General features: G+C 44.2%; 1 protein-coding gene across 2 annotated transcripts in view; it reads left to right on the top strand.

Annotated features, from left to right (window-relative positions):
• The window catches only part of PROSER2 (proline and serine rich 2), a 51,214-nt gene extending 32,448 nt beyond the window's left edge, over positions 1-18,766 (top strand). For both annotated transcript variants that reach the window (XM_078376455.1, XM_020801075.3), the window contains exons 3-4: positions 12,296-12,545; positions 13,573-18,766. In XM_078376455.1, coding sequence (XP_078232581.1) covers positions 12,296-12,545; positions 13,573-14,597 — 1,275 coding nt within the window. In that variant the 3' untranslated portion in view covers positions 14,598-18,766. The remainder of the gene's footprint in view (positions 1-12,295; positions 12,546-13,572) is intronic.
• The last annotated feature ends 2,925 nt before the right edge of the window (positions 18,767-21,691 follow it).

The raw sequence follows: 21,691 nt of genomic DNA, 5'->3' as shown, positions 1-21,691 counted from the left end.
CAGAATACCGGGAAGTGCCCTCCTGCATCGGTGAAGGAAAAAAGGCCGTCTGGGTGCCCATGAAGTCCATCTTTGTGGGTTCATTTCGGCATCAGAATGGGATGAGGGAGTTAATCACATTTTGTGAGTTTGGCAGACAGATTTCTCCAGAAACGTGGTGCTGTCCGCCTTCATCACACAACAGTGGGTGGAGGAATATCCGAGACTGCCTTTTGACTGTGTGTTTATTTGCTGGCTAAGGTAGCCATTCCAAAGATACCTTATCCGAAATTGCAAGGATGATGAGGCCGTTGCTTTGGGCTATGCAAACAGGTCTGCTCCTGTTTCCGCCCTCCTTTATAAGGAGGTGTGTAATCCCTAATTACTGTAAGCATTTGGTGTTTCTCAAATGACCACATTCATTTACATGAGGCACACACATATACATAACTCCCTTGCGAGAATTGAAGAGCCGAGATGAGTAAAGTTCTGAGCTGGAGGTACAACATAAGGTGGGCAAAAAAACCAGCAGAGTTGTCGCATTCTTCTGTCCTGGGGCCCACTTCGTTCATAACTAAATTGTCAGGTACAGTATGTGTCTTGTGCCTTCAGTTTCCACCTCCCTCCTTGCTGGCTACCCTGCTGCTGTTGCTTGTTGCTTTATTTATTTATTTTAAATATATCCTGCCAGGAGCTGGCCGGATAGCTCAGTGGTTCAGGTCTCTGGCTGCAGAGCCAAAGGTTGGGAGTAAAGCCAGCCTGAGTGGCCTTGGGCTAGCTACATAGTCCCAGGGCACCCCTGGAGGAAGAGAATGGTAATGCACTTCTGAGTATTCTCTACCTGGAAATCACTAAAAAGGGTTGTCCTAAGTCAGAATGGACTCAACAGCACAGGTTGATTATTATTATATCCTGCCCTTCCTCAAGAATTGGGATCAAGGTAGCTTTTTGGCAGGATTAAAACAAATATGACTAAAACAGGTAGGTTCAAATAAAATATGCAGGAAGTCATTTAAACAAAACACAATTAAATCATGATAATATTAAAACACTGCTAAGTCACAAAACATTTTTAAAACACAGTTTTAGAAAGGGGCAGCACCAAGGCATTGAAAAAAAATCCTGCCATATCTGATCAGCCAGTTAGTTGTTCAACACCAACCAAGATAACAAGGTATTTGGTTGTCAGTAGAAGAAGCTCTGAAAGGACAGATCCTGAAGCTGAAGCTCCAATACTTTGGCCATCTCATGAGAAGAGAAGACTCCCTGGAAAAGACCCTGATGTTGGGAAAGAGTGAAGGCAAGAGGAGAAGGGGACGACAGAGGACGAGATGGTTGGACAGTGTCACCGAAGCGACCAGCGTGAATTTGACCCAACTCCGGGTGGCAGTGGAAGACAGGGGGGCCTGGCGTGCTCTGGTCCATGGTGTCACGAAGAGTCGGACACGACCTAACGACTAAACCACAACAACTCAGGCAGGCAGGCACTGAGGGAAAGCTTTCCTGAAGATGTTTAGTTCAGTAATTACTAAATAAATGGCACCATATTGGTAGAAAACAGTGTACTAAGTAGTGCACTTTATCTGTTCAATATTAAGAAATCCCCATTAACATGCATAATATGAAAATTTACATATTATGCAAACAAAGCTGCCTAATTTGCATTGATGCAAATTGGGTTCCTCAGATGTGGAAAGCTGGAATATGGCTTCTCAGTGAGCAGGTGACTGGTATGAGCCTACTTTAGATATTCTACTAAACGTAAACGCAGGAAGAGCAGTAGACAAATGTTGCATGTCTCCCTTAAAATTTAAGGGCTGAATAGAGATGGGCATGAACCGCCAGCCTGGCAGTTCGTGCTGTTGTGTTTTTTTTTAAGCGAAGCAGGTGTTTGGCACTTCCCAGCCCTGCCTCCTCCAGCACGCTACTCTACCCTGCCTCCTCTGTGCACTGCCTCTTGAGTGGGTGCCTGCCTGAGACGGCAAGGCTGCAAAGCGGCAAACACCTGTTCGGATGAAAAACGAATTGGCATAGACCGCCAAACGGGTAGTTTGTGCCTATCTCTAGAGCTGATCTTCCATCTCATTTCTGTGTTTATTCAGGGCAAGTGTTTCCTTATGTTCCTGGTTTTCTTACTTTCTTTAAAATTGCTTTTAAACATAGAAGTAAAAGTCCCAGCTGTCCCAATTTACTGTAGTTGTGCCAGGCACAAAAGTGGCTACTTCTGAACCATTTGTCTGAAACAGGTGATATATATATGATACAACCCTGGCTGTGGCTGAAGTGTGGAAAGGTGGTTCTTCTGGTTTTGTAATCCTATAATTAACTACTCGTCACTTCCAGATTGTGTTTCTTGGTAAGCCGTGATGGCTTTATATATCAGCCTGTGTATGTGTGTGTTGAGGTAATCAAGTAGGTGGAAACAATATAATTGTACATCTCACTTGGCAAGCTGAAACAATTAACATATGTACTAGCGTAAATTCTTTCACTCAGCATTAAGGTGTCCAGTGGCAAATTGCTCTTGATGTGTACTGCCTGTGGGGTGTGGGAAAAGCTGCCCTTCTCCCAAAATAATAGTATTCTTTTAACAATGAGGCCTTGAGTTTGCAAGACCTGAGCAGGGCTGTTGAAGACAAGATCATTTGGAGAGCAGTATCTTAAGAGAGTTGCTGTCGGTTGGAAGCGGCAACCAGCAACAATGGTGAGGAACCTCTAGTCCTGTCAGTGATGACAGTCTACACCTCGCAATAACTCTGTTTAATGGCTGTGCCATCTGGACAGCTATTGATCCCCCATCCCTGATGGTACCTTTAGTAGAGATGTTGTATCTGTCATTGGAGGCAGGCGGTGCAGCGTGGCCTCTCCCAATTTGAAGAGACCCTTGTCCAGCAGGCCGAGGCCAAGAGGCAGTCCCGAAACCAGCCAAATCAGGGAGCTGGACAGGGGACAGATTGTATTTGTCTTCAGTGTGGAAGGGATTGCCACTCTCGAATTGGCCTTCTCAGCCACACTAGACGCTGTTCCAAGTCCTCCATACAGAGCACGTTACCATAGACTCTCGAGACTGCAGGATTCCTACCAGGTTTATCTGTCACTGCATAGACCTGTCATGAAAACATTGTCTCTTTCCACTTAACACGTTTTAAGCCTACATTTAATGTTGCTGAGTAAGAAGGCCATACATTTGAATCCTGGAGTGCAATCTTGAGACCCAGTGTGGTGTAGGAGATAAAGTGTCACACTAGGATTCAGGAGACCTGGGTTTAATCACTGAGGGAGATAAGGGTACCATTAGGTGAATATCATACATACTTCAGAGACCCCAGGGGGCTCAGGAAGGAGCTGATGGCACATAACAAGAAGCAGAATCTTAAAGCTGTTAAGGTTTAATTTTATTAGCTGGATGTGTGAATGAGGATGAGGATACAGTGGACCCTCTACTTAAGGAATTAATCCGTATTGGAATGGTGGCTGCAAGTCGAAAAGTCTGTAAGTCGAATCTCCATTGACCTACAATGCACTGAAAACGGATTAATCCCATAACCAGTGGTTTTTATTCTATTTTTATTCCATTTTGTTTTTTTTTCTGGTCTGTAAGTCGATTCTCTGGCTGCAAGTCGAATCTAAATTTTGCAGCCAGAGAAGTCTGTAACTCGAAAAGTCAGTAAGTCGAGCCATCTGTAAGTCGAGGGTCCACTGTAATTGCTGTTAGTATTTGTTATTAATCATGTGCTATTCAATCAGTTCCACCACCAAGGTTTCCTAGGTTGTAAGTACTAGGGTGGTGTAGTGAATAAAGTGATAGACTAGGATTTTGGAGATCAGGGTTCAAATCCCCACGCAGCCATGGAAACTCAAGGGGAGAGTGGAAATGGGGGAGAAAACACTCCGTAAATATCTCACTTACCTTGAAAAAAACCCTAGGAAGGTCATTATAAGTGAGTTCTGACTTGACAGCACAGAACACACAAGTACTCAGGAATAATTTACCAGGTTTGCCAAGGCCACAAAGGCTGACTCTTCTGTTTTTAAATTAATATATATAATATATTACAATCAAGGAGGCCCTTAAGGAAGGCTGCACAACTTCCAAAAATAATTGTTTGAAATCCTCCATCACCCCTAACGCTCCTCCAGCTAGGCTCTGATTTTTGTTGAGAACAACTATCTTTTTTCCCCTAGTGCATTTATAAGGAAGGATATTTATTTTTAGACTTCACTGTGTTGGTAGATTGCCCTTTAAGAAAGCATCCCCGGTTGTTAGCAGTCGCTGAGGAGATATCAACCATTTATCCCTGGTGGTTGGCAACCAATCCGACACACCAAAGAGGGTCTCAGGAGAACTGTTCCAGCGATCTCATTTTGGGGGAATCACGACAGAAGCCATTAATGGTTGAGGCGCAAGGCTCTGAAACCCCTGCAAGAATGCAAATTGAGGTTTACGGGTGCAGCAGGAAGAACCGTTCAGATTTTGAGGGGATTTTTTTAGGAAGAAAACTAGCCCCACTGGAAATGATGTCATCCTTGAAAGGTAAAGAAGGAGGTGGTGAAGGTCAAGAAGCAATCCCTAAAGTGAGGGCTCTAAAAATTAAAACCGGAGCGGCTGTTTACAAGACTTGCACGGTGGCATCTCAACGCCACCAGGCTTACAGAAATGGAAACTGAAAAGTACAATAAGGAGAGTATCTCTCTTTGCATTCAGATGGGCTACAAAGTCGGTAGCATGATGGAGAATATGTGTGGCTTGTAGTGGAAAAAGATGGGGCTAAACCCAGTTATAGCCCTACCTGGAATTAGACGCGTTGAAAAATAAAAGGAGGCATGGCTAACTGAACTCCCATTGATTGTCACGGCTCTGTTTTAGGGTAGACCAACATGGGGTTGGTCTTTACCTTTACCTTTACCTTAACATGGGGTTTAGTCCATGGATTCAGTGTCCTCTATCCGTCATGACTGTGATCAAGCAATCAAAAATAGACCATGCGGTCTCCAAACAAAACAATATATATGCAGAAGCAGGCAGTCCCTTTATTAGACCACTAGAAAGATCAACTAGATTGCCAGCTTTTGATGGTAACATATCCCATCTTCCTCAAGCAGTTTCAAAAGTTTATTGGCATGGTTGTTGTAGTACATGCTGGGGAAGCATCCGTGAGCAGCATACAAAGAGCTTGTGGCTGGTTGGGTGGAAATTCATTTGAAGCTGTGGGTTTGACCGGGGGGGGGCAGGATAAAGACCGGGGGGGGACAGGAGAAAGGCTGGGGGGACAGGAGAAAGACCAGGGGGGCAGAAGAAAGAACAGGGGGCAGAAGAAAAACCAGGGGGCAAGAGAAAGACCGGGGGGACAGGAGAAAGACCGGGGGGCAGGAGAAAGACGGGGGGGGGAGAAAAATCAGGGGGCAGGAGAAAGACAATACTATCACCTGGCAGGCCTCTGTCAGAGAGCTGGGAATAAAATTTAGTTTAACCACCCAGGAAAGCCTATTTTAGTCCATTCACAGTCAGAGGATGGATGTTTTATTTCGTGTGCAGTACTGCTGAGCTGGTGTCAAAGGGCCATGTGGTTTGTATCCTGGACCAGCCTTTCAAGGGGTATCTTCCAATGTGTGTGTGTTTAGTCGTTTAGTCGTGTCCGACTCTTCGTGACCCCATGGACCAGAGCACGCCAGGCCCTCCTGTCTTCTACTGCCTCCCGGAGTTGTGTCAGGTTCATGTTGGTTGCTTCGCAGACACTGTCCAGCCATCTCATCCTCGGTCGTCCCCTTCTCCTCTTGCCATCACACCTTCCTAACATCAAGGTTTTTTCCAAGGACTCTTTTCTTCTCATGAGATGGCCAAAGTACTGGAGCCTCAGCTTCAGGATCTGTCCTTCAAGTGAGCATTCAGGGTTGATTTCCTTTAGAACTGATAGGTTTGTTCTCCTTGCAGTCCAGGGGATTCTCAAGAGCCTCCTCCAGCACCACAATTCAAAGGCATCAATTCTTCGGCGGTCTGCTTTCTTTATGGTCCAGCTCTCACTTCCATACATCACGACAGGAAAAACCATAGCTTTGACTATTCGGACTTTTGTTGGCAAGGTGATGTCTCTGCTTTTCAAGATGCTGTCAAGATTTGTCATCGCTTTCCTCCCAAGAAGAAGGCGCCTTTTAATTTCAGGGCTGCTGTCTCCATCTGCAGTGATCATGGAGCCCAGGAAGATAAAATTTGACACTGCCTCCATATCTTCCCCTTCTATTTCCCAGGAGGTGATGGGACCAGTGGCCATGATCTTAGTTTTTTTGATGTTGAGTTTCAGACCGTTTTTTGCACTCTCCTCTTTCACTCTCATTACAAGGTTCTTTAATTCCTCCTCACTTTCTGCCATCAGAGTGGTATCATCTGCATATCGGAGGTTGTTGATATTTCTTCCGGCAATCTTAATTCCGGCTTGGGTTTCTTCCAGTCCAGCCTTCCGCATGATGTATTCTGCATATAAGTTAAATAAGCCGGGGGACAATATACAGCCTTGCCGTACTCCTTTCCCAATTTTGAACCACTCAGTTGTTCCATGACCAGTTCTAACTGTTGCTTCCTGTCCCACATATAGGTTTCTCAGGAGACAGATAAAGTGGTCAGGCACTCCCATTTCTTTAAGAACTTGCCATAGTTTGCTGTGGTCCACACAGTCAAAGGCTTTCGCATAGTCAATGAAGCAGAAGTAGATATTTTTCTGGAACTCTCTGGCTTTCTCAATAATCCAGCGCAAGTTAGCAATTTGGTCTCGAGTTCCTCTGCCTCTTCGGAATCCAGCTTGTACTTCTGGGAGTTCTCGGTCCACATACTGCTGAAGCCTACCTTGTAGGATTTTGAGCATAACCTTGCTAGCGTGCGAAATGAGTGCAATTGTACGGTAGTTGGAGCATTCTTTGGCACTGCCCTTCTTTGGGATTGGGATGTAGACTGATCTTTTCCAATCCTCTGGCCACTGTTGAGTTTTCCAAACTTGCTGGCATATTGAATGTAGCACCTTAACAGCATCATCTTTCAAGATTTTAAATAGTTCAACTGGAATGCCATCACCTCCACTGGCCTTGTTGTTAGCCAGGCTTTCTAAGGCCCACTTGACTTCGCTCTCCAGGATGTCTGGCTCAAGGTCAGCAACTACATTGTCTGGGTTGTCCGGGATATCCAAATCTTTCTGATATAATTCCTCTGTGTATTCTTGCCACCTCTTCTTGACGTCTTCTGCTTCTGTTAGGTCCCTCCCATTTTTGTCTTTTATCATGTTCATCTTTGCGCAAAATGTTCCTCTAATATGTCCAATTTTCCTGAACAGATCTCTGGTCTTTCCTTTTCTGTTATCTTCCTCTATTTCTTTGCATTGTTCATTTAAGAAGGCCCTCTTGTCTCTCCTTGCTATTCTTTGGAAGTCTGAATTCAAGTTTCTGTAACTTTCCCTATCTCCCTTGCATTTTGCTTCCCTTCTCCTCTCTGCTATTTCTAAGGCCTCGTTGGACAGCCACTTTGCTTTCTTGCATTTCCTTTTCTTTGGGATGGTTTTCGTTGCTGCCTCCTGGACAATGTTACGAGCCTCTATCCAAAGTTCTTCAGGCACTCTGTCCACCAAATCTAGTTCCTTAAATCTGTTCTTTACTTCCACTGTGTATTCATAAGGGATTTGGTTTAGATTATACCTGAGTGGCCCAGTGGTTTTTCCTAATCTCTTCAGTCTAAGCTTGAATTTTGCTATGAGAAGCTGATGATCAGAACCGCAGTCAGCTCCAGGTCTTGTTTTTGCTGACTGTATAGAGCTTCTCCATCTTTGGCTGCAGAGAATATAATCAATCTGATTTCGATATTGCCCATCTGGTGATTTCCATGTATAGAGTCGCCTCTTGTGTTGTTGGAAAAGAGTGTTTGTGATGACCAGCTTATTCTCTTGACAAAACTCTATTAGCCTTTGTCCTGCTTCGTTCTGAACTCCAAGGCCAAACTTCCCTGTTGTTCCTTTTATCTCTTGGCTCCCTACTTTTGCATTCCAGTCCCCTAGAATGAGAAGAACATCTTTCTTTGGTGTCAGTTCTAGAAGGTGTTGTAAATCTTCATAGAATTGTTCAATTTCAGTCTCCTCAGCAATGCTGGTTGGTGCATAAACTTGGATTATTGTGATGTTGAATGGTCTGCCTTGGATTCGTATTGACATCATTCTATCATTTTTGAGATTGTATCCCATTACAGCTTTTCCCACTCTTTTGTTGACTATGAGGGCTACTCCATTCCTTCTACGGGATTCTTGCCCACAATAGTAGATATGATAATCATCTGAGCTGAATTCGCCCATTCCTGTCCATTTTAGTTCACTGATGCCCAGGATGTCGATGTTTATTCTTGCCATCTCCTGTTTGACCACCTCCAGCTTCCCAATGTTCATAGATCTTACATTCCAGGTTCCTATGCAGTATTTTTCTTTGCAGCATTGGATTTTCCTTTCACTTCCAGGCACGTCCACAGCTGAGCGTCCTTTCGGCTTTGGCCCAACCACTTCATTAGCTCTGGAGCTACTTGTACTTGTCCTCCGCTCTTCCTCAGTAGCATGTTGGACGCCTTCCGACCTGAGGGGCCCATCTTCCAGCGTCATATCTTTTAGCCTTTTGTTTCTGATCATGGGGCGTTCTTGGCAAAGATACTGGAGTGGCTTGCCATTTCCTACTCCAGGTGGATTGCGTTTAGTCGGAACTCTCCACTATGTCCTGTCCGTCTTGGGTGTCCCTGCACGGCATAGCCCATAGTTTCTCTGAGTTACTCAAGCCCCTTCGCCACGACAAGGCAGCAATCCATGAAGAAGGGTATCTTCCAAAGTTGAGCCAAAAAAAAAAAAAAAAAATCAGTCGTGATGTTCACAAGGTGATCGCGGGAGTCAGAAAGTACTGGATCCAGATGACGTTGCCTTGAATTGGGAACTTCTAAGCTGTAGACAGAAGTTGTACTTTTGGGTTCTAGACTGGTCATCTCCACTCATCCAGGACAGGACGATGTCTGAGAGAGAGGTTCTTGTTTCAGTTGAAACTTGATTTTGAGCACTAATATTTTCCTGAGTTTCATCATCATCGTAGAACTGTAGAGCCAGATCATTGAATCCAGTTCCCATCAAGGAGGCACAGTAGGAAATCGAACTCATAGCCTCTGATTCTGCAGCCAAATATTCAAACTACTGAGCTATAGATTGTGTCTGTAACCAAACCTCTCTTCAGTTTGTATGTGGTAAATTATCCTGCTTCTGTTTTGTAACTAGTTAGGTGGTAAGTAGCACATTTTATATCTGGTGTGCCAGGCACTGCAGGACTGAAAGATCTGTCTTCCTGGAGGGATAACATTGCAAAAGGAGGAAGTAGGCATTTGCCTTACAGTGTGATCGGTCCCTGTCTGTATTCCATGACCACTGGGCATGTTCAGTCATTACACGGTGCTTCTTCCAGCCCACCCCTTAAGTTCTTCCAACCCTTAAGTTCACTTTCCCAAAATATGTTCTGTACTTCTTTCTCTAAACAGTAAGTTTACTAACAACTTCTTATCATGCGCACAAGGTTGGTGTTTCGGCTGCAGAGATAACATCTTTCACAACATGAACCGTGGAACAGGAGGGAATTATTACGAAATCTCCCAATTTCCGTAACACAAATAATTTCACTATCATTTCCTATATAGTTGGGGGAAAAATCAGGATCAGGCTGCACGATCCTCAAAACAATATAAATGTAGGAACAGGTGATACCTTCATTGGACCATTAAGAAAAATAAAATTAAATAAAGTGAGCTTTCAATGATACTTCAGTCAAAAAGTTGGCCTTTTGTACCACAAATTCCAAATTTTCAAAGGGAGGGGTTCTGCAATTTGTGGTCCCCAAGTAACTTTTCTAAACTGGGTCCTTTTGAGGAGAAAAGTAGGAGATAGATAGATAGATAGATAGATAGATAGATAGATAGATAGATAGATAGATAGATAGATAGATAGATAGATAGATAGATAGATAGATAGATAGATAGATAGATAGATGATAAGCAAGCAAGCAAACAAACAAGCTTGGATCTCTTCAAAAGCTACTTCTTCCTTCATTTGTGTTGCATGATGGGTGAGAATAGAGGAGTCAAGAGCACGCAGACATGGGGAGACAGAAATCCTCACAAGTTCCTTCAGCTTCTTAACAGTGCAGTTGTGTTGTTGCTGTTGATACAGAGACGTCTCAGAGCCTCACCCTAGACACAAAGACCTTATATTCTTATGTTTTGTTGAACAACGTTGGCGATAAATTGTCTCTCTGTAGATGACAGCCCTGGCTTGGAACTCTGCACCAGTTGTAAATGCTTTCAGAATTGGCTTCGATCTTGAGTGCAACAGAAAACTGGCACAAACCCTAAGCAAACAAGCTAATACTGTATGTTTATAGGATGTTACAAAAGCAAGCTGCGCTTTGGTGCAAGGAAGAAGCAAAAGTGGCTTAACTCTTTGTGACTTAGGAAGATGAGAATTAAGCAGAATGGGGAGCTGGTAAAAGAATTATAAAATTTGATGGTGATAGAGAATTTCTCCTTTTATATTACTAGAATTTTGTTGAAGCAGATTCAGGAATGTTGCATCTGACGTGTAGAATTTAGAAGACATAATGAGGGCTAGGATCTTTTTAAAAAGTCGGATCTTTAAATATGTGTTGCAATATACAGTGTTCATTTTTACAATCCCTCCACTTAATATCATTCTCTCCCCTGCCTGCAAGACTAACAAGCCTTCTGTAGCTGCTATGGATTCCTAAGCCTCGTTGAGCTTCTGCTTGGTGGCCTGCTCCCTTTTGAGTTTTCTTTCTAAAGACTTCTTCAAGTCTGCTTGTTTATTTATTATTTACACTTGTAGCACACCTTTTCTCATAAAGCGTCGAAATCAGGCCGAGGCAAAGAGGCAGTCCTGAAAGCAGACAAATCAGGGAGCTGGACAGGGGACAGATTGTATTTGTCTTCAGTGTGGAAGGGATGGTCACTCTTGAATTGGCCTTCTCAGCCACACCAGACGCTGTTCCAAGACCTCTGTTCAGAGCATATTCCCATAGTCTCTCGAGACTGAAGGATGCCTGATCTAACACCCTTTCTCAAGGGATCTTGAGGCAGTGAACATGGCTCATTAAGTTCTCGCCATGACAATTCTGTGAAGTAAATCAGGTTGACAGAAAATGGCGGGTCCAAGCACACCCAGTGAGTTTCATAGCTCTGTGGGAACATGAATATGTATCTCCCTAGTGCCAGTATAATGCTCACTGTACCACAGACCTTCCTCTCCTGGGTGAATTGTGATGTCTGGCTCCATAGGACATGTTACTCAGCCTGAGTGTTGGAAATGGTTAAAGGTAAAGGTTCCCCTTGACATTTAGTCCAGTCGTGTCCGACTCTAGGGGCTGGTGCTCATCCCCATTTCCAAGCCATAGAGCCAGCATTTGTCCGTAGACAGTTTCCGTGATCACGTGGCCAGCGTGACTAGACACGGAACGCCGTTACCTTCCCACCGTGGTGGTACCTATTTATCTACTCGCATTTTTACATGCTTTAGAACTGCTAGCTTGTCAGGAGCTGGGACAAGCAATGTGCGCTCACTCCATCGTGTGGATTCGATCTTACGACGGCTGGCCTTCCGTCCTTGCAGCACACAAAGGCTTCTGTGGTTTAACCCACAACGCCACCATGTCCCTTTTTGGAAAAGGTTAGCATATTGTGTAAAGAGGCCAAATGGTATCTAATTCCTAACTGACAAGCTTTATCCATTGTGGGCCCACATCTCTGGAATAAATCTCTATCAGAGGCTTGACAGGTGCCTTCCCTCTCTGTTTTTAAGATGTTAGTTAAAATGGAATTGTTTAAAGCTAATTTTATTAGTACTAGTTACCAGTTATGTCCAATATTGTTTTGCATTGTTGTTTATCTGGACGTGAGTTGGTTCTGTAGTTTTCTTCATTTATTAATTTCTGTTGTTTGTATCTGGTAAGTATGCTTATGCAAGCAACTGCCCAGAGAGTGCTTTGCCGTATGGGGCAGTATACATGTTGACATAAATAGATATATTGATTTTTTAGCTCCAAGTCTCTTTGTTAAGGGGCTGGCCCAGAGATAATCTTATTTATTTGAGAATGAAATTAGTTCTTTCCTGTATGAAGAAACCAAGTCTTCTGGAAATTGGTCTGTTTATTTCGATGCATTTGAGAGTTCACTAGACTTTGAACTCAACCAGTGTCCCAAAAGTCTGTCCTTCTTGATAATTTTAAATCCTTACTTTGAGTTGTTCTTCTGTCTTAGGAGGAGGATGAGACACTGAAATATCTGACTCATGAGGAGAAAGATGTCCTCCTCTTCTTTGAAGAAACCATTGATTCTTTGGAAGAAGACCTAGAGGAACAAGCTCTCTATGACAGTGGCATCCACTGTTATTCTCCGAAGTCAATGGAAGAAAACATGTCCAGCCTCTCAGAGTCTGAAGACATCATAGACTTGGTCCAACCATCACCAAAGAACGCCGTTCAAGAGAGTGCTCCCAGCAGAACAGCAGGTAAATGTTGGTTTATTATATTCAGAGTCAGGTCAGTCTGGACTTGATAAACAAAATGGGGAAATAATGGAATTCCTAACCACCAAGCATGCATGCATGCATGCATGGAGAGCATGCAGCACCTGTGAACTGCAGAGACTACCATACCTGTAGTTCCTTGCACCTCCTAGAACTGCAGTCCATGAATTTAAAAAAAACCATGCCTACAGACCACATTATAGGAGTGATGAAATATATGATCCAATATCAATATAGTAGGACACCCCCACATCTGTGGTATCAGTATCTGCTGATTCATTTATCTGCTGCCTGAAAATTCTAAATAAAAAACCCCTCAGAAATATGTGTTTATAGGTATTTCTAGGGTATATTTACCACAGTTGTCTGCTAGAGGCAGCAAGAGACCATGCAATGTATAGTGTTCAATTCTTCAGTGGTCTTCAGTATCCAAGGGGGAGGCTTGGAATCAATCCCCCCGCGGATACTGTGGTCCTACTGTATTAATTACTAGCACTGATGAAAGTGACTTCAGCTACACAAACTCTCAGGCGGCAGGCAACCCCCACAAGCAGAAAGCTCAGGTGTTGGCCAGTATCTGGTTGGCAGTGTGACCAGCCAGATGTGGGTAGCTGGATGCAGGTGAGCAGTTGAGGCAAGCCCGCATGGTTGCACCATATGGGAAGCATCTTCATTAATTTGAACCTCCCTGAGTGGCAAGATATACAGAGGAGGCCTCCCCCCCCACATCATTGATTGGGTTAAGTCCTTATCAGTTGTGGCACCTGCATCAGTGAAGTCCCTTCACATGGGGGGGGGGGTCATACGGTCAGTTGTGTTGCAGCTATTAGAGGAGAGAGAGAGAGAAAAAAAATCTAGACTCATTTTGTAAATTTAAGGAAGCCTTTGAAAATTTGCAAGTACTCCAGTCCAGGGAGCAATGTTAATAATCTGAGATTTCCTCCCTCCCTCCCTCCCTCCCTCCCTCCCTCTCTCTCTCTCTCTCTCCCTCTCTCAATTCTACCACTAGAGGAGGCCTGGAAATTGGATAAACTCAAACAGGAAGATATTGAGCCACCTGATGAAGGCATCCATTCTGATGCTCCCGCCCCTCAGTCTGTGCAACCATCAGCCCCACCGTTGCCGATCTACGAGGCATTTTCTGCTCCATCCCCAGTGCAGCATCCCAAACTGCTCCGCTCTGTCCCCACTCCGCTTGTTATCGCTCAGAAAATATCTGAGAAGCAGGCCGAGGGGAGCTCCTTCTCTCTGGGTTCGCCAAAGGAAAATAAGTCCACTGACAGAAGAAGCGGATCGCCTGCTTCTTCACCACTGCGCAACGGTGAGTGTTTGACTGCCTTCAAGCCATCTGTACCGCCCCTGACTGCTCCTAAACCCCAAAGGTTTCCGAGCAACATCAGCATTACGAATATTGGCGAGAAGGAGTTCAGCAAAACAATCTCTCAGGCCGCGGTCAGCATCCAAGAGCGCAAGGCTCGTGTGTTGGCCAATGTCAACGGTTCGCCCTTTCTCATAAGCGAGCTGGAAGAGAGACTTCAGAAGCACCAACTGTTGAGTCATAACAGGAGCTCGTCGTTACGAGATCTTCCCTCTGAACAGGCAAGGCATGAAGCCTTGAGTAGACTTGGCCTAGTGGAAGAGACCCTTGGCCAAGCCCAACCAGCCCATCCCCTAAATAGGCCCACTTCAAAAGATGAGACCTCAGAAGGCGGGCTGGTTGTCTCGAATGGTTACCGCAACATCCACGAAATTTTGAAAAGAGAATCCAGTCCCTTCCCTAGTGGGAGCAAAACGGTGACATTCAAACAGGGCACTGACGTTGTGGACGGTAAGACCGCTCAGCAGAGTGGCCCCAAGAACTTTTATGAACACCGACAGCCAGACTTCAGCCTGGATATGAGGAGGAGAGCGGGTTCATTGCCCAGGCCTTCTGGACTGAGGCCCCAGGGGATAACGGTACAGTTCTCCGGCCGAGGGTCAACAGAAGAAGCTCGGAGGGAGGCCCTGCGGAAGCTTGGACTGCTCAAAAAGTAACTGGGGGATACTATCGCTACACCCAGTAAGAGTTTGATCTGAACAGCTTGAGATGAAGGACATATCGAATATCACAATGTCACAAAGACACTCCTGCTAGTACTTTGACCTGGATTTCCTCGTGATGTTCAGACAGTCGGCTTTTTCAGGCCCTCTGTTGGATTTCAAAAGCAGGCAATGTATTCCTAAGAAGCCTGGCTGCCATGGAAGGTATTCTGTTAAATGAAGTATAATTGTACAGCACTTGTGTAAATATGTAGCTGACCAATCTACCTTGAGTGCAATGGCTTTTCCCCCGGACTCGTACAAAGACCCAAAGAAACGGTACTAATGAATTATATGGGAGAAATGTATATATATATGTAGACACATATTGCAAAGGTCAAATGTATAATAAAGCTGCTGTTTCCAATTGTCATGAAATCTATCTACACACATACCACACACAGGTACAGAGTAGCCCCCCCCCCAAGATGTAAGTGATGGGCGTACAGTCCTCATTTTCTTGAAGCATAGTAATTATTACAGAATAGTTGTCAAAAATGTGTCTATGAAGAAAACCTGTGAGGAAGCTGCTTTTAGGGGCTAGCTTTCTTTCCTGTGGTGCTCTGCCAGTCGCACTGCAGGGATCTAGAGAACAGCCTCTCATGACATAATATCTTCCAGGTATCTTGAATTTCAGTTTCCATCGCCTCCTGTTGACCTGGGCAGTATTCTGGAATAGAGATGGGCATGAACCAGTTCATCCCAGCTCATCTTGATTCGTCTAGGTGGTAGCCCAGGTGTTGTGGCTACTCTTCCCCACCTCCTCAGCCAATAAGGCCCAGCTTGCTTGGTTTTTTTCCCATTTCCTTAGCTATTCTCCCAGTCAGCAGCAAGAGCACCGACCTCTCTGCCCCACCCCTTTTTTCTGATTGGGAGATCAACTGAGAGGGCGGGGCAGAGAAGCCTGAGCTGCTGCCAAGACTGGACGATCAGTTGAGGAGGTGCAGGAAGCGACCACGCTGGACCTGGTGAATGGCTGATTGAGCCAGAGGAAGAAGGGGGAAAGGGGGACAGTAGCACCTGTGCTACCGTCTTTACGAACTGGGACGAACCGGTTTGTGCCCACCTCTAATCTGGAGTGTTGGCATTTGTAATTCAACAAATGGAGAGGGCACTATCTTGAACAGACGGGTGCTCTTGAGTGTTTATTTCCCATTGCTCGGAGAAGGGGATTTAGGGTGCTGCCTTTCATCCGTGCACCTACCCCAGTATTGGTAACTCAGAGGCTGTCCTGGGTTCCAGAAAGGATTCTTTCCTTAGCCCTACCCAGAGATTCCCTGGCGGGTTCCCTTTCAAGCACAAGCCAGGCGTGATCATCTTGTCATTTCCCAAAGGGGTTGTGATTAGAGTGGTATTGTGGTTCCCATCTCAGAGAACCTGGTACACCTGTGTGCAGCTCATGGTCAGAGGAGCATAAATGGAGAAATGTGTAGAGAGACTTAGAAAAGAGCAACTCGCCAGATACTTCAAAGAGCCATGGAGGCAGTGCTTGCATGTTCCAGAAGGGATAAAGTTTTGTTTCGTAGCAGTTTGATATTGCTTCTAATGTAAAGATGATTTGCAGACTAAGGATCAACAAAGCTATCTGTATGGATTACTTTGGTTTGCCATTTTCCTGTCATGAGTTTGGCTCAGCCTGAACTTTGAGGACTTTTCAAAAAATTTATTTTCCATGGAAACACATACAGATTTTTGTGGTTATTTAACGAATATACTGTATGCCCCTTTTTTGGCCTAAGACACTGGTTTTGTAGGGCCATTACCTAACACAATGTACTTTTCAACATTATTTTTACTAACAAATCCATTTTTTCTGCCCACTTGCTGACGCCTTTGGATTGTTGCATTCCACTGTGAATTTCAAAGAAATGTGACTGTATAGGTTTATGGCAGTGGACAAAAAACACAAAATTACGTCAGTTTGCATTAAAATAAAAGCAAGCGCATTGTCCCTTCCTAGTACAGGATGAGGGGGAGGGAGTCTCTAAGGTAGAGACTCCAGTTAGACCCATTTAAACATTTGCAAATACTGTTTGGTGGGACAGGGGGACAGGCTCACCAAAAAAAAGAGGAAATTCTAATTGTTGAGGTGCATTGGAAGTAGGAGCCAGCAAAATTTTCTGCAACATAAGGTTATCCCTCCTGAAAATGGGGAAATCCTTTGAGGCTCTTCGGATGAAAGTGTTTTGCATGATCAGTGCTACCGTGTCCAAACAACAAAACAGTTTGCGGAGTTAACACACACACACAAAATGCCCTCTACCACAAACAAACCCTTTCTGTTGCCCTGCATGATTCCTGCCCACAAAAAGCAGTCTTCATAAAATTCACAGTCATGCCCAATGGAAACAGAATTATGCATTGACTGCTATGATTAGATCAGTAGAAACCATAGGCACCAATTAAAAACTTTCAACTGCTGGGAGCCTTGTGCTGTGCTGTTTTAAAAATAGCATCAAGGGGAAAATGCTCTTGGCTTTACAACAACTCTGATCCATGGACCATCTGTGGCCCAGTATTATCACTCTGTTTTATAGGTGATCTAAGGCAGAGTTCAATGTATTAGACCATTCTATGCCATCCTTTCCATTCTGGACAATGAGGGCTCTTCCAGGTCTTAGAGATTCAGTTGGAGAACCAAACCAGGGACTGTCAGCATTCTATCAGCTGAAGATAGTCCTTCTCAACCTTTGGTCCCCCGATGTTCTCGGGCTACAACTCCCAGAAGTCCTGGCCAGAACAACTAGTGGTGAGAGCTTCTGGGAGTTTTAGCCCAAGAACATCTGGAGACGTGGGCCAGGAATGCAAACAGCAAGACCGATGAATAGACTGCATGTGTGCATTTGACCTAAGGAAGTTCTGCACAGCTAAATTATTCCCGTGTGCCCCAACTGCAGGCCATATAAATAAGTGATTCCCAATCTTCGGCCACAACAGATGTGGCTGGGCTTCCAATTGCCACCAGCCAAACTCTTTCTAGGAGTGCATCTGCCCTGCACAATGTTGATAACAGCTGTACTGGCCGTGGCTCCATTTCCCATTTGCAGTTGGGTGAGAGACATGGAAATCCAGGCAACGGCAAAAGTGGTCTAAATCAACTTACTCTGTTCATACTAGACATGGCTTCATCAGTTTCCTTTTCTCTTCTTCAGCATTGTCAGAATAAGGTTCTACTAACCACCAAAACTTCACAAGACAGCGTGAAAGTCTATTATGCAGAACATGGTGTACGTATTTACACGTACAGTGTACCCCCTTCTCTGTTCTTGATTGAAATAAATATATAGCAAAAGGCATGGATTCTTTCATTAAATTAATCTGGAGGTCGTTCTGAAATAATTTTGAATCTGAAGGCCAAGCAATATGAATCACCCAAAAGGTTTTTTTTCTTCTTCAAAAAATGTCATTAGACCTGCACCTACTTTAGCCTTATTACAGCCACTTCTTCTTGTTCTAATTTAAGGCTATCGCTGCATAATGTATGCATACTGGTGGTTTAACAGTTACTGCATCAGTGTTTGAACTGTGGGAGCTGTAATTTTGCAGGAGAGCGTGTGTGAACATACAATCACCTCCTAAGCGAACTCTCTGCATTCATTACAGGCTGTCTTTTCCAGGATTCTTTAGAACAGAAACAGTAGAAGTCAATATTGGTCCATAATGTAGATATGCTCATCGGCTATTATCAGGCACATTTATATAACATTTGCATGATATAAAAATGCCAGGTTCCTGTTTAAAACAATCTAAATGTGTGCATGGGTCTATGTTGATTCATACGGACATCTTCCTTCTATATGTAAAGTTCTGCTATTGTGAATCCTCACATATTTACTGTTAGGTGCACTGCTTAAACCTTAGAGGCCGATCTTACCAGTGACCTTTGTTGTGAAGGAACTTCGTATCTCGTGGTTAACTATGTCTCACAAATTAATTCGTTTCTAAGCGTAGTATTTAATCTGCTTTTGCTTATTTTTTTTAATGGAATATCCTTGGTTTTATTTACATGAAGGAACCCTGTCAGAGTGCTAAAAATATTTATACATTTGTCATTGTACTTCTCTGTTGATGAACAAGGATGCTTACTACATCCTACCAGTTGAAATAAAAGTATCTTGTCCTCACATTTTGGTCTGGTTTCGACTGCTGCGTAGGAGTACAGAAAACTATCAGATTTGGGGGACTGCAAACCCTACCTTTCAATTTGTAGCTTTTAAAGCAATCTCTCTTTCTCAGTATTATTTGGAAACATTCCTAGACACAGCCGTGTTCTCTACAAAGTACTGAACTTCACAAATAATATACACAGCTGGCTTAAAAGAGATCTAGTTCATATTCTCTGTGGTGAAGTTAACAGTGCTACTACATCCTATATTGTATTTGCTGTATCTCCCAGCTGTATTTCCTTCCTAACTAACTACATCCACCTCACAAGCCCCATTGGTGATTAGAGATACAGTGGACCCTCTACTTACAGAATTAATCCATATTGGAACGGTGGCTGCAAGTCGAAAAGTCTGTAGGTCGAATCTCCATTGACCTACAATGCATTGAAAACCGATTAATCCCATAACTGGCAGTTTTTATTCTATTTTTGTTCCATTTTGGTTTTTTTCTGGTCTGTAAGTTGATTCTCTGGCTGCAAGTCGAATCTAAATTTTGCGGTCAGAGAAGTCTGTAACTCGAAAAGTCTGTAAGTCAAGCCGTCTGTTAGTCGAGGGTCCACTGTACTCATTACTGCGTTGTTCCCTGCTTGGGATTAATCTGGCCGCCAATCACTGTCATTTTTTCTTTAACAAAACAGTGCTTCCTGGGAGAGGAATGGAGGTCTTGAAAATGCCACGCTATCAACAACTTGTGCCCAGGAAACAATTCATGTATAAATATTTGCCCTGTAGTCTCACTCTGATGTTTGACGAAGCAGACTTGTCCATGAAAACCCACATTAAAATATAGCAGCTAGTCTTTAATACGCCACAATGATTTTTGTCTTCATTATTTTGTATTTTTCTTTTGGTTTCGGCCTGTTATGATAGCACCGACTAACACGGCAACTTCTTCTCAAACAACATTACGTATATTCATGCAGGAGTAGGTGATGCCTTCAATCGAACATTAAGAACACAACAGAAACAAAAGCAAACAAATAACAAGCTTTTGATGATACATCATCTTCAAGGCTGTGCATCAAGTTCTTATGGGCAGTTCCATCCTATATTATAATTTTTTTATGACCTCTAAAGCCATCGGGTATCAACAAAACATCGCAGAAGTTTATTTGTATCTTTCGAAAAGATTTATATCTTATTTTCAAAAGGAACCCGGGAGGGCTAACGAAACAGAAAACACCATGGAATGTTTGAAAACTGTATATTCAAACCGATGGCACTGAACAACCGCAGTCATAAAACTTCACTATAAACAATTATATAATTGGTCAATACTGACAGACCAATAATGCCAACAGTTTCTGGTAACGGCAGTCAAAAGGGAAACAGAATTAGGAAAGGCGGACTAAAGATCTCATGTCCCTTTTGAGAGTTCAGAACACAGCAGCTGTTTGGAGTTAATCTCATCTCTAAGTATGGGTGGAGTATGAAGTTTTAAACTGACGAATACCATCCTTGCCTCGTTCCTAGGGAAGGAACTGTTTTCTGCCCTAAATAACTTGGGCTTGGAAGCCAAAGAACCGCCACCCTTGCTCTCAGATGAACTTGAGATGCTTGTGAACTGAAGTCACCCAGGTAGGAGCTGCAAAATAGATTCCTTGGCCGGTGCCTTCAGATTAAGTCGGGTTGGTAAGGAAAAAGGCCAAGGTATCATGGAAAGGATTGCTCTCTCACACACACTGAACAAACAGCAGCAGACTTTAGAAGCGTGCTTTTCTCCTTTATTGGGTTCTGAGATGGAGGGTGGAGATAGAAAAATGGCCTGCAGGAGATTTACAAAGAACAGCCAACAAGAGAGGGAATGCTAAGTGCACCCCTTTTATTATACGGCCCATGAGCTTGGCAAATAAGCTTGGTGTGTCTTAAATTTCCTGGCATTCATTTCGAGGAAGCTGCAAGTGTTAAACTGATACAAGGAAGACTGCAATTAAATTTTGCCGTGTACAAGACAGGCAATCTATCCCGTTTTTCCTTCCCCTGACATTTACTCAACCTTCTGTACTTCCTGAGTACGCTCACCTCTCTTTGGAATGTATGGGGCCATCTCCCCCTTTAAGGTTCCTCCCCACTAAACACTTTGTAGTACTGCTGCAAAACGTGAGCTTTCCCTCAGCCATAAGGATCTGTCCCCCTTGTGCATGGATGGTGCTGTAAATTATGGCACAAACATCTGAAAACTGGAAACATACGAGAATTTTTTAAAATCCTGAGATATGTTTATCGTCTACAACAGATATTTCCCTCCTCTGTGTTTATCCTCTGGGGAATGGCAGGAGGAGTAAGCTGTGCTAGATCACTGGAGCTTTTAAGCTTCACGAAACTTCTTACGGCAGGGGTCTCAAACTCAATTTATGTGGGGGCCGCTGGAGGCAGAGTCTGGGTGAGGGTGCGCCACATCAGATTTTCCACCAAGCGGAGCAAGAGCCCGAGGAAGCTGCCCAAGAGTTTCCTTAGCCCGGTTGGGGCTCCGAGGAGGAGGAGGGGCACGTGAGCCCTCATCACCAGCCATGACCCCCTCTGGCTCCTTCTTCACTACCACCACCAACAGCAGCAGGACGAAGAAGCGGAGAAGGGAGGGAGCGCCAGCGACTGCCTAGTGGGGGAAAGGAGGGCATGACATAATTAAAAAAAAACCAAACTGAATCACCTTGCCAAAGGAGAAAAGCCCCCATCGGTACCTGCTAAATTAAACAGAACAGGTTGGGCCCCCCACAGGTGCACGCATGGATACACACACACACACACACACACACACACGGAAGTCCGGCAACCTTCCTCTGAGGGCCCCCCTCAAAAAAAGGGCGCACTCAGCAGCAGCAGCTACCCCTACCACGACAGGGGATCAAACTTTGCGAGGCGAGCCCAGGCATCCTCTAGAGC

The sequence above is a fragment of the Pogona vitticeps genome, chromosome 5 (genome assembly GCF_051106095.1).
Source record: "Pogona vitticeps strain Pit_001003342236 chromosome 5, PviZW2.1, whole genome shotgun sequence".
NCBI classification, from domain to species: domain Eukaryota; kingdom Metazoa; phylum Chordata; class Lepidosauria; order Squamata; family Agamidae; genus Pogona; species Pogona vitticeps.
This window is presented reverse-complemented; position numbering and strand designations above follow the sequence as displayed.